At 41.6% G+C, this 17,929-nt stretch overlaps 1 protein-coding gene across 3 annotated transcripts; it reads left to right on the top strand.

Annotated features, from left to right (window-relative positions):
• The first annotated feature begins 7,578 nt into the window (after positions 1–7,578).
• On the top strand, positions 7,579–17,093 carry LOC148028184 (ENTH/VHS family protein). 3 transcript variants are annotated; one of them, XM_087689934.1, is made up of 12 exons: positions 7,579–7,772; positions 7,877–7,958; positions 8,057–8,108; positions 8,269–8,348; positions 8,437–8,515; positions 8,589–8,672; positions 14,170–14,315; positions 14,440–14,751; positions 14,953–15,053; positions 15,652–15,791; positions 15,879–16,356; positions 16,447–17,093. In XM_087689934.1, exons 2-12 carry the CDS (start codon positions 7,918–7,920, stop codon positions 16,821–16,823), a joined length of 1,890 nt encoding a protein of 629 aa, XP_087546060.1. In that variant the 5' UTR covers positions 7,579–7,772; positions 7,877–7,917; the 3' UTR covers positions 16,824–17,093. The 3 variants fall into 3 exon arrangements, with proteins under 3 accessions (XP_087546060.1, XP_087546059.1, XP_087546058.1); XM_087689933.1 differs by having other exon boundaries at positions 7,580–7,754; positions 14,950–15,053; XM_087689932.1 differs by having other exon boundaries at positions 7,580–7,772; positions 14,950–15,053.
• The last annotated feature ends 836 nt before the right edge of the window (positions 17,094–17,929 follow it).

Below are 17,929 nucleotides of genomic sequence, written 5' to 3'. Positions count from 1 at the left end.
ATTTTCAAGTTTGTGAACTATAAAAGATTCAAAAAGCTTAAAGGAAAGCTTTGAACGTTGGGAAGCCTTAAGCCTATATAAAGGGGGGAGAGAAGTAGTATGGGCCATTCTCTTCATTGCAAAGTTCATCTCTTATTTGAGGAGAGAGGAAGGTTATACACAAGTGTATGGAGACGTGTACATTAGTTCCTCGGTCATTGTGTTTGCAAGCTAAAATGTTAAATTCAAATCTTTGTCATTCATTCTTTTTAGGATTAGTTTAAACAATTTTGTAATTTGTCTTTTTAGTTTATTAAGTTTAGATTCAAATATTCGTCATTCGTTCTTTTTAGGATTAGTAAATAGTAGTGAAATGAAAATGAAAGAAAACGATAATAAAATTATGAAGTATAGCATGTTTTTCCGTGAACAAGTGTATTGCAATTTTATGATAAAAACATATTGTTCTCATCAGCATCAATGGATGCTACGAAGAAACAAAGTCACAAGGCATCCTTTAGGACTTCTAGAAATAGGAAAACTATGGCTTCTAGATAAATATCACTAAAACCGTTTGTTGCAACTTGGTACGACATAAAAAATTCAAATCATCTTAGGCGATAGAAATAGGAAAACTATGGCTTCTAGATAAATATCACTAAAACTGTTTGTTGCAACTTGGTACGACATAAAAAATTCAAATCATCTTAGGTGATAGAATGTGAAAGCATCATTGGAAGACTAACAACGTGCACATCATGTGGTATAGTCATAATGCAACATCATGCTATCAACTTATAAAAGAACGATTCATCTATAGAAGAAATACAAGTGACAATGGCTTTGTCAAGCACTATTCTCATACTTGGATGCCAACGACATGGAGTCAATATGATGATAATTAAATACCGACCATGACTTTGAAGAAAGAGAGAAACAAATATGTGGTGTTACTCTTACTAAACTACACAAAACGAATTCTCAATGCAAAGCCATTATAGTTTCAACTATTGAGCATAATTGATAAATCCATCTCGGTCTGCAAAACGATAAGAGTGATTGCAAACGGAACCTTGGACCGTTGATCTATTCTCGATAACCCTCTAGTCTCTTGGAATGATGGATCGCTTTTGCAGTCATCTACTAGAATTGACTTGACTACATCTGATATTGCGGATGTGTTTGCTTTCAATATGCTACATAATCCACTAATTTAGAAGTACATGGCTATAACTATCAAGAATCGCGTGGTGGGGAGACTTGCTTGAGTTGTTGCACCAAACACAGACTGTATACACAAGAGGAAACTCGCTCAAGAACACAAGAAGAGAGATGGAGGCTAAAATATTTTCTTGATGGTTTCTTCTTCTTCTCCCACACACTATATAATGTACATAAAGTATAGATAAGATACAACTAAAGCAGGTGTTGAGCTTGCCATCTCAACAATCCCCCTCAAGCTTAACTCTATCTCTACAACTCCAAGTAAGCTTCGGAACTTTCGAAGCTTCTCTGCACCCAATGCCTTTGTGAAAATGTCAGCTATTTGATCATGTGTGCTGACATATACCAAGTCAATATCTCCTGCAAGTACCTTCTCTCTCACAAAGTGGTAGTGCACCTCAATGTGTTTTGTCTTAGCATGGAACATTGGATTCCTAACTAGGTGTATGCTGCTCATGTTGTCACAATGAATGACAACTGGACCATCTCCCTACACGTCCAAATTACCTAATAACTTTTGCAGCCATACCACCTCACATGCTGCCATAGCAGCACCTCTATACTCAGCCTCTGTACTCGATAAAGCAACTGTAGGTTGCTTTTTGCTGCTCCATGTAACTGATGCACTACCAAGGGAAAACATGAATCCACTTGTAGATCTTCTGTCTGACATGCTACCAGCCCAATCTGCATCTGTGTATCCAAAGACATGTACATCCTTACCTACCTCATAAAAAAGTCCATAATGTAAAGTGGACTTCACGTATCTCAATATACGTCTAACTGCATCCAAATGAGGCTTTCTAGGCATCTACATAAACTGACTGATAACGCCAACAACATAGCTCAAGTCTAGCCTTGTGATAGTCATGTAAATTAAACTCCATACTATCCTCCTGAACATAGTAGGGTCTTCTATCTCATCCCCAACATCAGCACTCAGCTTCACATTTTTCTCCAATGGTATTGAAAGAGGCTTAGATGCTGTCATACCATACTTGGATAACATATCCAAGCCATATTGCCTTTGGGATAGCCATAAACCATAATTACATCTGATCACCTCAATACCAAGGAAGTATCTCAGCTCACCCAAATCTTTCATCTCAAGCTTCTTCTTCAAGAAGTCCTTAACTTTAGCAATCCCATTGTCACTGTCACCTGTAATAATCAAGTCATCCACATAGATGACTATGATGACCAAACCTGCATCTCCCTTTCTCACATAAAGTGAGTGATTAGCATCAGAAATATGAAATCCAATATTGACAAGATAATCTCCAATCTTGTCAGACCATGGTCTAGGTGCTTGCTTAAGCCCATAGAGCGTCTTCTTTAACCTGCACACATATGTGGGATGCTTTAACTCCTCATAACTTGTTGGCTGCTCCATATACACTTCTTCTTGCAATTCACCATGCAAGAAGGCATTCTTAACATCCATTTGTTGCAAACTCCAACCTTTGGCTGCTGCCAAGGCAATCACACACCTAACAGTTGCCATCCTAGCAATTGGAATGAATGTCTCTTCATAATCTATGCCATATGTTTTAGCATAGCCTTTTGCAACTAGCCTAGCCTTATACTTGCTAATTGAACCATCTGCATTATGCTTGACTTTGTAAACCCACTTACAGCCAATAGCTTTCTTACCCTTAGGTAAGGGTACCAAATCCCAAGTCTTATTGGCTTCTAATGCAGCCATCTCCTTATCCATTTTGCTGCATCCTAATAAGCATGACCAACAGCATCCTCAAAACAAGTGGGCTCAACATCCTTAACTAGTTTCACCATATAAGCATAATGGTGAGTTGCATAACCTTTAAAACCAAATCTTTTAACAGGGTATCTGACCCTGCTAGATTTGTGTACCACCGGATCACTCAATGGAGCCTTTACATTACTATGAGCTCTCTGTACACCTGGTGTCCTGACTGAAGGAATGCCAAGCTCATCATCCAAACTCTCCGAACCACTAGAATCTCCATCAAATCCCAGATGACTGGTAGATGCATCATTACCATCTAGCACTTTCTTCTTTCCTTTGTCCTTTCCTACAACACTTATAGATCCACCTGAAGGTGTGGGGCTACTCCTTAGTCTCCCAGACCAAGGGCTCACTATAGATATAGTACCAGATGATGTTCCTGGTCCACTAAGACTTTGTGATTCTTGTTGATCTTTCTGCACATAACTATCCTGATCATTATCATCATCCAAAACATCACCAGTCGGTGTATACCAACTTTCCATCTCATCAAAGATAACATCCCTACTCACTCTGAACTCACTTGTGACGGGGTTATAATAATGATACCCTTTTTGCTCTAAAGAGTATCCAATAAAAACACATTTTTCTACCTTTGGATCAAGCTTCTTCCGTAGCTCATCTGGCACATGAACGTATGCAACACAACCAAATACTTTCAAGTCCGATACATCAGGCTTCTTGCCAATAAAGCATTCTTCAGGAGTCATTCCATGAACTGCAGCTGTGGGAGTTCTGTTCATAATGTAGATAGTAGTATGGATAGCCTCAGACCAAAAATGTTTGGGCATATTCTTTTCAACCATTAATGCTCGTGCAACTTTTGCAATATGCCTGTTTTTTCTTTCTGCAACACCATTTTGCTGTGGGGTACACCTGCAAGTAAATTGCCTCTTTATCCCATGAGTCCTCAAGAAGCCACTGAACTCATTAGAGAGGTACTCTCCCCCTCCATTTGATCTCAAGCACTTAACTTTTAAGCCTGTTTCTGTTTCAATATCTACCTTAAAAGATTTGAAGTACTCAAACACATCACTCTTTTCCTTCATGAAGTATACCCATAGCTTCCTTGAACAGTCATCAATAAATGTGACAAAGTATTTGCTGCCACCAAGAGATACATTCTATGTAGGCCCCCAAACATATGTATGTACTACATCAAGTATATTTCTGCTCCCAAACATATGTATGTACTACATCAAGTATATTTCTGCTCACTTCTCTATCATATGTATGTACTACATCAAGTATATTTATGCTCACTTCTCTATCATGCGAGAAGGGTTGTCTTGCCTGCTTACCAAACTGGCATGCTTCACAAACTTTATGCAATTCTGCAACTCTAAAAGAAGGCAACCCTGTAACCAATCCTCTGGACTGCATTAATTTCAGCCTTTGCACATTTGCATGTCCAATATTTTTATGCCATATTTCAATATCTGCAACTACTCCTTTTCCTTTAGCATACATAGCAGCATCCATTGCAGGAATTCCAGCATCTAAAGTGAACATTCAGCCAACTCTACTGCCTTTTGTGACCAACCTGCACTTATCATTAATGTCTTCTACAAAACAACCTTTTGCATTGAATCGGACCTGCAACCCTTGCTCTACCATTTGGCCAACAGACACTAGATTCTTTGTAATTGAAGGCACATGTAATACATCTGTCAGACTCTTTGTCTAGCCATCATACAAGGACAAGGGAACCTTTCCAATGTGTGAAATTGGGTGGCATGAATCATCACCCATCTGCACATAACCTGGGTTTTGTAAGTCTTGTATCTCTCCAAACCATTCAACATGACTGGTCTTATGATTAGATTCATCTGAATTAACATACCATACATCATCATGTGTCCCCTTTCCTGTAACCGCATTCATCATATGCTACATAACAAACATACGCTCATTTTTGTCTTCATTTTGTTGTGAAGACGATGCATAGTTTCCTTGCTGCAATTTACCACTGTGAATATCATCCTTCTTTGCATAGCAATGGGCTGCAATATGGCCTGTTTTGCCACAGTAATGACAAACAATAACAGAATTTCGAGAACCTCTATTCTGCCATCCACCTCTTCCTCTAGAGCTCTCCCTACCTCTAAAGTTTCCTTTGCCTCTAGAAACCTGCATTTCACCAAACTGTTGATTGAACCTCTTTTGCTGGTTATCACCAGCATGTCCCATACCACGGCCTCTCGAAGAGGATCTTCCACGTCCCCTTCCTGGACTCGAGTAAAATGCTTGGACATGTTCACCATTTCTTTCAGACGAATCACCCTACATATTGATCTCTTCAGTAATCATGAGAGAGATCAGCTCATCAAAATCTGGAAATGGCTTCCATACATATACTGAAGTAACAAATGATTTCCATGCCTTCTCATTGTTAAGGCCACTCTGAGTGGATGAAACCAAATCATCATCATTTGGCATTGCATCAATCGTTGATAAGGCATCTGCAATGCTCCTCACCTTCAAAACATACTCATTGACATACATTTTCCCTTTCTTCAAGGTATTCTTGAGTTGAATTTTTCGTGCCTTTATATTTACTGAAAACATGCTCTCAAAAATTGTCCAAGCTGCATGTGAAGTTTGTGCATTCTTGATATGTCCCAGCATAGTATTATCAATGACTGCAGATAGCCAATACATCACCTTTTTGTCTTTCACGTTCCACTCTTTCCATGCTTTTAACTTATCTACAGTCGGAGGGATACCCAACTCTGGCTCCTTTTCTTCACCTAAGACAAACTCATAAAGGCCCTTTCCAATAAGAAAGTTTGTCACATGGAACTTCCATGAAGGGTAGTTGTTGTTGTCGAGCTTCTCAATAATCGGATTTCCAATGTTTTCTGCCATTATCACAAACAAGGATACAACACAGCAAGCTAGTATTCTGCAATCTTTAACAACACGTGCACAACAATACACCAAGCAACCTTTTTCACTGATTGCTCAATAGTACATGTAATCTGCAACCTGTTTGTAGATAAACCTTATGTTTGCTTCCTGCAAACACCTCAAAAATTACAGATTCGCAATCTGTAACATGTGCACCCACTTTCGGTCAATATAGTCGAAATCACAGTGTACCCTGAAACTGCTGTCCGCAACCTTGCGGCTTTAAAACGGGGCCTAAAACGGCCTCAGACACCCAAAATAACTGTGGAATATACAGTGATCTGCTCACACACCAAATCTCACAGCAATTTGAGATTTTTGCTCGACCCTGCTTTCGGTGCCTCTACAGGCACTATCCAAGAGAGAGAGTGGAAGAATGGGAGGGTTTTTACCCGTTGATTGCTTGCTCAAACCTTGCTTCTTCTCCTTCACTTCAGCCTTCGAAATCAGCCTCTCTCAGTGGCACGGCTCTGATACCATGTCAAGAATCGCGTGGTGGGGAGACTTGCTTGAGCTGCTGCACCAAACACAGACTGTATATACAAGAAGAAGCTCACTCAAGAATACAAGAAGAGAGATGGAGGCTAAAACGTTTTCTTGCTAGTTTCTTCTTCTTCTCCCACACACTATACAATGTACACAAAGTATAGATAAGATACAACATAAAGAAAAGTGACCTACTAAGTCAAACAGTGCATAACCGACTACACTAATCGACTAGCGCTATGTCTTTGCCAGCTGTAGATAGGTGTAACAAACTAAATATAATATGTGATAAGTCAGTGGCCATGTGAGTATCATAATGACCACCAACGTGCTAAGTGTAGACGTGCGGACCCATCTAGCCAGACGGGTCCATCATCAATGTCCGCACGTGTTGAGCTTGCCATCTCAACAATAACAAAACATCCACATCCAAGGACAAGGCTTTGCATCCTCAACAGGTAATCCATCAAAAGGATTATAGAGCTCCATCATAAAAGCTCTCCATTCGACCTAATGCTCCATGTAGATCATGAAAATGAAAGATGTTTACAGTTTGCTTGAAAATGTAGTTGAGCCAAGCCGACAACAAGCATTCCAAAGAGCTGATTAGCATGAGTTCGCATGTATCATATTACAGAATAACAACTGTCTCATTGAAAGAACAATGACGTTTAAGATGGACGGCTTGCCTGCAAGAACCTCACCCTGCCTAGATATCACCTTGGAAAATGCAGTGTTTACGTTCTTATTCCCACTTGGCCATGGCGCCTACAACCAAAAGAAATGTGAACATTTAAAATCATGATTAGTGACTCGAACTACATATGCATATATAATCTCCTTTCGACATCCTCCATGTATTTAAACAACATAAAAACTTATCTAGAAACGCACTTCGCTTCAAAACACGACGCATGTCTAAATGCCATTAGTAAAATTGCTACATAACAAACATACAAGAATTGCATATAGAACTTCAAACTCTTTTATTGAGGTGCACATGTCAACCTAGTTTAAGAGTTGTATCCTATTTTTGGAGCATGGAATGGAGTCAGGTTTGGAGTATCCAGGGATTATAACTGTAATAGATAATAGGTTGTTATGACACGTGGAGGGGAGAACCTTTTCATTAATACAGTTTTTAAATTCTAAATAAAAAATAAATGTGTTCAAACTTTAGAAGCGTCTGTTCTCATGCAAGCTACTGCTGTTCCTCACTTTCCCTTCCTTGGTGCCTCTGCTCCACCCTCTCTTTCTCTCTCTCTCTCTCTCTCTCTCTCTCTCGATTGACAGCAGCCTGCTGCATTCCAAGAAGCTTAACGGAAACAGAGGAGATCTGTGTCACGCTCGCTCCTGCGCGCAATAGGGTTTCACCCTCGCCGTGCAGGCAAGTTACAGCATCAAGGTAGAGCCTCTCTGCATGTGGTACATTGACATTTAGATCTTCACCATGCTTTTTTCGTAGCTAATGATAAGCTGTTGTATCTTTCTTCTTTTGGCTACTTGCAGATAGTGAAATATCATACATTGCTTTCTCCCTTTCCGGCTCCATGGAGTTCATGAAAGTCTTTGATCAGACTGTGAGGGAACTGTAAGTCGATTAACTCTTGCGTTTGCTGACATCAAATGACGGTTTCAAGCTCCGGCTTTGAGTGAATCAGATTCTGATTTGCTTCCACTTCACTTTAGGAAGCGGGAGGTCAACAAATCCATCTTGAAGGTCCCCGAAATCGAGCAAAAGGTACAATACCCTGTTCATACATAACGCGTTAGATATTGCTGCTGGGAAGAGAAGGAAGCTACGCCATGCATATGGCAGTTGCCGGTTGCAATCGTGGCAATAAACCATTTTGAGTAGCATCGTAGTTGGATCTTAGTGTTGGAGCATCAAACACCTGCAGGTTCTTGATGCAACGAGCAATGAGGCTTGGGGTCCTCATGGAACGCTTATGTCTGAGATCGCACAGGCAACACGGAACTAGTGAGTGTTCAAGTGTCACTTTCTATTCCCTGATATGTAAGATCACATGTGACTGCCCTGAAATTTGATGAATGACCTTGTTTTACAGCACTGAACGTCAAATGATTATGGGAGTTTTATGGAAGCGTGTAGCTGACACAGGCAAAAATTGGAGACATGTATACAAAGTATGCATTGGTTTATTAAGTTTGCAAGCTTTAGTGTCCTATTTCGGAGCCTTTATGGTGTTCGGTTTTGTAGGCATTGACAGTTCTTGAGTTCCTTGTGGCTCATGGCTCAGAAAAGGTGATTGATGAAATCAGGCAGTATACTTATCAGATCACGGTACATGTTTCAACTACTCAGTCCCTCTGCTTTGAAAGCATTAAATTTCACTTTTACCTTCTGATACTGATTGAGGTAGATCGGAAATACCATTATCAACAACTAGCTAAAATTACCTGAAAGAGCAGAAACTGTTGTATTTTCACGGTGGGTGCTAGCTTATCCTTTTGCTGCTGCCCACTTATTCCTCATCATCTCCAGTTGCTGCTGTGATCATTTGAAGGCTGCCCGCACTTGCATTTGGTTCCAACTTCTGTTGCCACCACTCTAGCCCTCTATGCGACCACTATCCCTGTTCAAGTGTTCCCATCTACTTTCCTGATCATTACGACTTGGTGGACTGCTGTGTTATCATCCATATAGGCTGCCTTGTTGCTGTTCCTTGTCTGGAGTGCTTTTCAGCATCAGCCTGATCTGCATTTGCATTTGCAGCAGGTTGCTTTTGTGTGTTCAGCACTTTTCTTTGCCAGCTGTTGCTCTGACTGGTGGTTACTGCACTTCGGAATTGTCTTCAGTGGACAATATACATTGACATCTTCCTCAGCCTACTTCCATGAGAGACACGGGCTATTTTACTGCTCTCTCCTGAATAATTATCTTCATTTTTTGTTTTTCTAGTCTTGGCGGTTGAGTTCAATGCGTTTCAGTCGTGGTTGTAGACTTGATGTTTTCTTTTGCAAACCCTAGTTTATCTCCACAAGGTTGTGCTTTGGACAAGTTGAACTTGGGAACTTGGAGTATGCAGCTGGGTTGCTTCATTTATCTCATAGAAGGTAGTGAGGTTTTTCACCTACACAATACGAATGGGTTGGCATGTTCTGATGATGGATGGTATGGACTGGACCCCGACATGTAGTAAACATTGGGCATAACATAGCATGTCAGACCTTTAAAGGTACACCGTACCTTTTGGATAGCCCGGGGCTGAGGAGGGTCTCATAATTCTTGTGGCAAGTGGTCATGGGGGTCTAGCAATCGGCACTTGGTTGGCTCAAATGTAGCAAGATGAGGTCACTAGTATTGCCCTTAGTAGCGCTCGGAGACCTTGAAGCATTGTCTTTGGTCTTGTGAGGTTGCATAGTTGGTTTGAAAAGGAGCTTGTAGGTCCTAGGATCATTCGTCAAGTAGAGTCCAATCTTTGGTGTGCCACTTGGGGTGCTTTCTCAACTGGCAATTAGTTAGCCAAGGACACCACCTATACTATGAGACAGAGATGCATGATATGATTGAGACTAGCTCTTGTGCAATTGTGGGCTTGGATGGGGGCTCTATCTAGCGGATAGGTATTGGTGCTTGTGCTGTGAATAGAGGTGTGGGATATTATGGGTAGCTTTATAGGGTGGCACATTTGGAAGGGCCATTGCCAACTAATCTTTGGCTATGAAAGCCTTTTGGTGTATGCTACTTTGTGTTAGCATGTCACTTCATGGTTGTGAGCTTTTGCCAAAGTTTGATGGAGACATGGGAGTTCTCACATTTTAGCATGCATTTCTCCTATTTTAGACCTGGTTCTTATGCTTGTTAGCGGGTTTTCATCTCCTGTTAGTCACACTGTCCAGACTGCCATGCCATTACTTGTGGCATTTTTAAAAGCAGTCGGACTGCATTTGTCGCAGTCCCATTATTGTTTTCAGCAGATCAGCCATATTTTGGCTCCTATTTTCAGATTGGCTAGATTTGGGGTTTCCAACTATTTATAGGTGCTCCCTCCCACACTTTGGCCATCATCTTTTGTAGGTTACTTGTCCGGTTGTGGGCACCAACACTCCTTCGTCTTTGGTGTTGACATTCATCATTTCAGGCCAGATTTGGTGCCCTCACTGACGCCTTGGGCTGCATATAGAGATTGATCAATCCATCTGTTTGTATTCACCATTTATTTTAGTATGTGTAGATTTCTTTCTTCCTTCATCTTCCTATTGTCTTCTTTCTCTATGTTTGCGTTCATTCTTTTGTTGTGCTTATGTCTCAGATTCTTCAAGACCATGAGCCTACTATAGTGGATGAGGCTCTTGTAGAGGATGTTTGGCGTAGTGCTATGCAGGCTGAGCTCAATTCTATCTAGCAAAACTAGACTTGGGAGTTGGTTCCTCGTCCAAAGAGACGGATGGTGATTGGTGCGACTTGGGTCTTCAAGATCAAGTATCTTGCAAATGAGACTTTGGACAAGCATAACCCATGGCTTGTTGCCAAGGGATTTTCATAGAGGGTAGGTTTGGATTACTTTGAGACTTGCGCACTGATAGCTTGGATGCCCACTATTCGAGCTATTTTGCTCTGGGTCCATGGGGCATGAAATAGGCCGAGACTCGAGCATATCAAACTCTGAAAAAAGCTCAAAGATGTACCTATGCTAAGAGATAAAAATGCCCTATGCCATTTAATAGATCTCCAATCCAAGAAAGAAGAGTAGGATCCCAAGATCTGTCATGTCAAACTCTTGGCCCAATTATCAATATCTGTGGAGTACGATCAACCTCCTGTGTGTCCCTCCCTATGATGATGAGGTCATCAACATATAAGATGACGACAACACACTTGTCCTCCGCAACCTTGTAATAAAGGTTGGGAATATGATCCGGTCGATGGAAGCCATTGTCCAAGAAGAATCGATCAATCCGCCAATAACAAGCCCTAGCTTTTGGCATCAAGAGATCCCCTTAGTGATGCCACCTATTATAGGTGCCTCGTTGGCTCTTTGATCTGGCTGATCCATACTTGGCCGGACATCTCTTTTGTGGTGGCTTTATCGTCTTCTTTCACGAAGTCTCCTATTTAGGCTCATTGGTGGGCTACCTTGCGCATTCTGTGCTACCTATAGGGGAATTGATCCTATGGGATCATTTTGGAGAGGGGGCCACTCTTTTAGGATGGAGTGACTTTGATTGGGTAATTAATGTGGACTCATGGCAGTCTACTATTGGTTATGCCTTCTCCCTTAGATTGGAAGCTCTCTTGGAGCAATAAGAATTAGTCTATTGTGGCTCTCTCATCTACAAAGGCCGAGCACCATGCCCTTTGTTCTACAGTTGTGGAGGTAGTTTGGCTCTGTCGTTTGTTGGCGGAGATTGGCTTTCCATAGATAGGACCTACGGAGTTGCGTGTGGATGACCAAAGTGCCCTCGCTCTGGCAAAGAACCCCATGTTTCATGCTCATACGAAGCACATCAAGGTTCAATATCACTACTTGAGAGCGGATTGTAGATTCGGAGTTAGTGGTGGCCTACTCTCCAACGATGGACAATGCAGCAGATCCCTTCATGAAGCCTTTGCCCAAGGCTTCTATTCTTCACCACATGAGATTGTTGGGTCTCCAGACACTCCTAGTTAGCCTGTCACTTTTAGTGTTATTAGTTTGTCATCTCCTAGTTGTGAGCTCTTGTTAGAGTTTGACAAAGACATGGGAGCTTTGCCATTTTAGCATGCATTTCTCCTGTTTTAGGCGCGGTTCTTATGCCTGTTAGTTGGTTTACATCTCCTATTAGTCACACATTGTCGGATTGCCATGACATTATTTATGGCATTTTTTGAGCAGTTGGACTGCATTTATTGCAGTCCTATTATTGTTTTCAGCAGGTTGGCCATATTTTGGCCCCTATTTTCAGGTTGGCCAGATTTGGGGGTTTCCAGCTACTTATAGCTGGTCCCTCCCACACTTGGGCCATCATCTTTTGCAGGCTGCTTCTCCGACTGTGGGCACACTCCTTCGTCTTTGGTGCTGTTGCTGCCGTCATCATTTCAGGCTAGATCAGGTGCCCTCATTGATGCTTCGGGCTGTATGCAGGGACTGATTAGTCCATCTGTTTGTAATCAGCATTTATTTCAGTCAATGCAGATTTCTTTCTTCCTTCAGCTTCCTGCTGTCTTCTTTCTTTGTGTTTGAGTTCCTTCTTCCATTGTGCACCCTCACACTTTGCTGGAGCTTTGGTTGTCCATTGTTCACTCTCTTAGAGGCTGTTGGGAGCACCGCTTTAGAGAGACTCTTGGCATGGACGCCAACTTGCAGTTCCTTCACACTTGTTGCATAGTCTATTCTTCACTTTATGGGATGGTAAATCCTGGTGGTGTTACACTCCTCCACCATGGCTTCTTTTTCCCATCTCCACCAGACCACCCTGAAAGGCCCAGTTTATATACGATTTGATTCTCATTCAGCTCCAGTTAGGCTATTGAAGACTTGTGCTTCATTTTATTCTCTTCCGAGTAATATAATTAGCCATTTTTTGCAAAAACGAAAGTGGGAAAAGGCAATTTCATATGCATTGTTTCTGAGCCAAGGTATGGTGGCCACATCCATAGTTGCCTACAATGAGTGTTTTTCCCTGCAATGGCTTGTGGCCTTGCAAGCCCAGCTCATTTTTAAGGAAATCACTATTGAAACAACCTTGTTTCATTCCTCTTCTTGTTTTGACTTTGAACACCCAAAACCCTAAGATCCATCACCCAAAAAGCACCCTAGGACACCCACTCTGCCTTTTGGGGCGGGGGGGGGGGGGGGGGGGCACAGGGAGAGAGAGTTGCAACACACATATAGCATGGTATCTATAGAAAAAGTTCCTTCCAGCTGTTTAGTTGTCCACCTTGAATTAAAAGGAATCTGCTTTTTCTGTAGTTAAATTTTTGTCTTATTTGGCCATGTCAACTCCTTCCCACATGACATTGCAAGAAGAAAGGGGGTGGAGGGCATGGGTAGAGAGAGTTGCTACACATGTATAGCATGTTATCCATTGGCAAAAATTCCTTCCAGATATTGAGTTGTCCGCCTTGAATTAAAAGGAATCTGGTGCCTCTGCACTTGCTACATTTTTATGCCCTCTGGCCATGTGACTCCTTCCCACATGATCTATGTATTGGAAGAAAAAAGCACAGTAGGAAGAAAGGGGTCTCCAAAATTCCTTTGCTACTTCTAGTTCTGGAGAGTGGTCCTGGCTCAAATTCATGAGGATTTAGTATGCTGTATCATTACTGGAGGATCTGTCTGCTGTAATATCCACCTTTGTTGGAGCATCTTTGGTACTCACGTGGATTCGAAGTCAGTCTTTTCATCCTAGAGGATCCTGAATGAGCATGGATTACAGAGGTTCTGACTGTTACTATGACCAACTGGCACCGGACATTGGACTGTTACTATGACCAACTGGCACTGGACAGTGGACCTTCAATACTGAAGCCCTTACATTGGCCGATGAGTCATCTCCAGACATGAATGCTCATTTATGTTCTGATAGGATTCAGGTTAATGTGCATGTGCAGAGAAGGTAGAAACAACTATTTGTTTTTGTCTATGAGTCATCTCCAGACATGAACATTCATTCATGTTCTGACACAATTCGGGTTAAAATTTGAGCGCAGCATGGTCCTAGTCATGGTTCCATTCCTATCATGACGAACTGGCAGAAACACATGATTATTCATTTTTGTCCTGACATAATTTGCAATGTATCGTAGGATATGAAGTTTGTATCAGCTTACGTGAGTGCACTTGATTGCTTTTCAGACCCTGGCTGATTTTCAATACTTGGAGCCTAACGGCAAGGATCAGGGTATTAATGTGCAAAAGAAGTCTCAATCTCTCCTTGCACTTGTAAATGACAAAGACAAGATTAGGGAAGTCAGGGAAAAGGCTGCTGCCAACAGAGATAAGTAAGTGAATCATGGGTGTAGTTTCAATACTGACAGCACGATTTCTGGTTCTCCATAGAAAAGATCATCAACATGGATTTGATTTACTTGGGCCAAGTTCCTATTACAAAATTTTGTCTTACAGGTACAGAGGAATTTCGTCATCAGGTGGCATATCTAGTGCCAGTTCATATCGCAATACAGGAGGTGGATTTGGTGGTGGTGGATATGGTGAGTATGACAACACGTCCAGATATGCAGGCGACAATGATCACTATCCTGATGAAGGCCGGTATGACAGCAGTGACTGGGATCGCCCCAGCAGAGACCAGGATGAGTATCGTAATCGTCGTAATGGAAATGACTTCAAGCAGCATACTGAACCTGACAATGAACACCAGAAAGAAGATGAAATTAGTGCGGAGTACCACAGTATTGACAGAGATCATGACCTGGGGTAGGATGATATCCTTATTATGGTTTATGATCTTTTTTCTGTTGAACAATGTTGGCATGTTATTTCTAACCCAAGTGACTGTGTCCTAGTGACAGCAGTGATTGGGGAAAATATATAGCTTTTGGCAGGACAAGAGGTGTGGGCAGTATTTCTTCTTTGTCTATGGATTTAATAGCTATTTGACTTGCTTTTGTGTAGAAGTGCTCCTGCTGCTGCTGTTCAAGCTTCAAGTACAATGCACAAGAAACATGAAATCATTGAATCAGATGACTTTGATGACTTTGATCCTCGTGCTTCCACAGGTGCTATTAAGTGATATAATGCAACACAGATTAGTGTAGAGAATCTGTAATACCTGGGCTTTAAATGGGCATTCTGCTCATGCTTAGTATTTGTTTATTGCATTTCATGGTTGAAAATACTGTATACTATACTTTGGAAACACTAATTAACCAGGCTCTGATAGTAATCTCTGTAGCCAATTTTTAGCTGTTAGTTTCTCTAAGCAATGAGTTAGGTGTCTGGAAATACAAGCCTTACTAGATCAGGTGGTTGTCTAGCTACGTGGTGCTTGTTCAGTAGGTGACATTTGCTCAATCTTATCAAATACAATTATAGCTTATCTGGCAATCTCGATACAGGCATGTCATTAATTTTGCAGCTAGTCACCTGCCAACCTATGGTCACAGGTGTCTGAAAATACAAGCCCTTACTAGATCAGCTGGTTTTCTAGTTACCTAGGTGCTTGTTCAGTGGTGACGTTTGGTCAAACTTGTCAAATACATTAATCTTATCTGGCAAATTTGCTGCAGGCACAGCATTAGCTTGCAGTTAGGGTCAATCACTATCCTATGGTCAAAGTTATTAGATGTCTGAGCTTATCTGGCAATATTAATGCAGGCACAGCTGCAACAACTAGACTGAATGTACCTGCTCAGGTGGAACCAGCTGGTGGTGTGAATTCCTGGAGCAGCTCAACAACTGATCTATTAGGAGATTTAAGTAGCTCAGCTCCTGCTTCAAGTGGCTCGTCTTTGCAGGTAGACACAAAGACCTTGGTTTTCTTATATAGCTAGGCAGGCTGTGGGCATTTTCTGCTTACTATGTCCACTCCATCTTTATTGCAGCAATCTGGTGGCAATTTCTTTGAAGACTCGTCGTTGAAAACAGAACCTTCCTTCTTTCCAAGCTTCCCGAGTGCACCTGCCAACAATGCTCCAAACTCTACCCCTACTCCACTTGACAACTCTGCAACAACAACATCAAGCACTGGAAACGTGTCTTTTGATCCATTTGCAGATTTTTCTATGAATCAAAATGCAACCACTTCATATGGTGGGACTGACCTCTTTCAAGACCAATCTTTTGGTGCACAAGTTGGAACGGAAGCACTCTTTCAAATGGATGTTCCTGCGTATACATCCTTGCAAACAAAGCAGGTGGCAACACCACAGCCTGTCCAACAATCATCTTCTCTGGAACCTCAGAAACCGAAAGGCACCCTCAGTTCAGCATCTGAATCTCAGCCGGACAGGTTTGAGCTGAAATCGACAGTCTGGGCAGATTCCCTTAGCAAGGGGTTGATTGACTTGAACTTAGCAGCACGTAAGTATATATTTGCAGAGTTTTCTGGTTGTAATGTGGCCTCATAGCATGCATCAGTGGTTTCTAATGTACTTGACTTGCTTCATGTAGCAAAGAGCACTTCACTAGCTGATATTGGAATAGAGTTTGGTCTGTTTCAAAATGAGAATCTCAAGGAAGAAAGGTCGATGGCAAAAACCTCTACAATTGGTAAGGGGAAAGCGATGGGATCTGGATCTGGTCTTGGTTTAGCAGGAGCAAGTGCTTTAGCTCCTCCTCTTGGTCCAGCTGTGATGAGTCACTTGACAATGGGGTCCAACACAGGCACAGGTTTCTCCCCAGCCATGAGTTCAACTGTGGGAATGCCACCCCTATATGCTAATCCAGGAATGGGATTGAGGCCAGGTATTACGGATTTCAGCTCAGTGGGAATGGGACTTGGGATGGGTAGGGGTATGGGAGGTTATTCGACCCAGCAGAAAAGTTAAGCGGTCTGATTTAGCTTCTCAAAATTTTTAAACCATCAGCAAATTTATATGGAGTTGCTTTATCTGCCTGCGGATGAACTAGCAAATAAATGGCTACTGGCTCTATGATCATTTCATTGAGTTGAGTGTAAACTTGTTCACGTTAGTTATCTTGGGGGACGACTTGAACTGTTGTAACTTATAAGAGAAGCATTATGGATACACAGTATCGACATAGAGTTCATGATGTTTCTCTTGGTTAATCTTATTTTCACAAAATCTATATTTTAATGTATCTTACATAATATTCCAAAAAGACCTGTTTATTACTTTATTATCTATTGTCAACATATTAAGACATGTGAAACATTCATGGACACTAGCTAGTAATAGGCCCCAACTATGCTTCAAAAAGAGGAAATAATATTTTAGATATATCTCTTAAGCAGATGCCAGACACTCTATTAGCCCTTAGTTATTTGCAGCCTTACTCTCCTGTTCTGTTTTGAGCCAATCTTTGTTGGCAATAATTTTCTTGAGACTTGAGCAGAGCCATGCCATCTATATCTGTTTATAATCCCACCTCTATTTTTCTAATCCAGTATCTATACGGTTAGTTTTACAAGGTTCTCTCTCTCTCTCTCTCTCTCTCTCTCTCTCTCTCATGATGTGAGATTTGAACTTCCAACCTTTGCTTATTCTTCAAGCACTTACACTTGCATTGCACAAATGTCTTCACATGCATGTGAACGTGCATGTGTGCATGTCCATCCTTGCACATGTGAGGCCCATGTGAATATTGGCCAACCTCACAATGAAAAATGGCAAATCCAAAGTAGTGCATGGTGGTGAAAATTGAAAGAGCAGATTGAAAGGAGATGCAAAACATGAGAGCATGCCCAACAGGTTGTAGCGCAAGTGGTTTGAGTGTGGGTGTGCACATGGGTGTGTGGGTTCAAGCCTTGGATACAACCTTGAGGCATTGAGCATCTTTCAAATTTCAAGTCTTCTAAAAGAGAGAACAAAAAACTGAGAGTACAAGATCTAATGTAAGCACCAATGGTGCATGCATTGGATGGGCCAAGATTTTTCACCAAAAGCCTTTAACTGGTTAGGCATTTGCATTG

This window comes from Lygodium microphyllum, chromosome 12 (assembly GCF_053477565.2).
Source record: "Lygodium microphyllum isolate KBCC chromosome 12, Lygodium_microphyllum_v1.1.10, whole genome shotgun sequence".
In the NCBI taxonomy this organism is placed as follows: Eukaryota; Viridiplantae; Streptophyta; class Polypodiopsida; order Schizaeales; family Lygodiaceae; genus Lygodium; species Lygodium microphyllum.
Note: the sequence above shows the minus strand (reverse complement) of the source record. Positions and strands in the feature narration are given on the sequence as shown.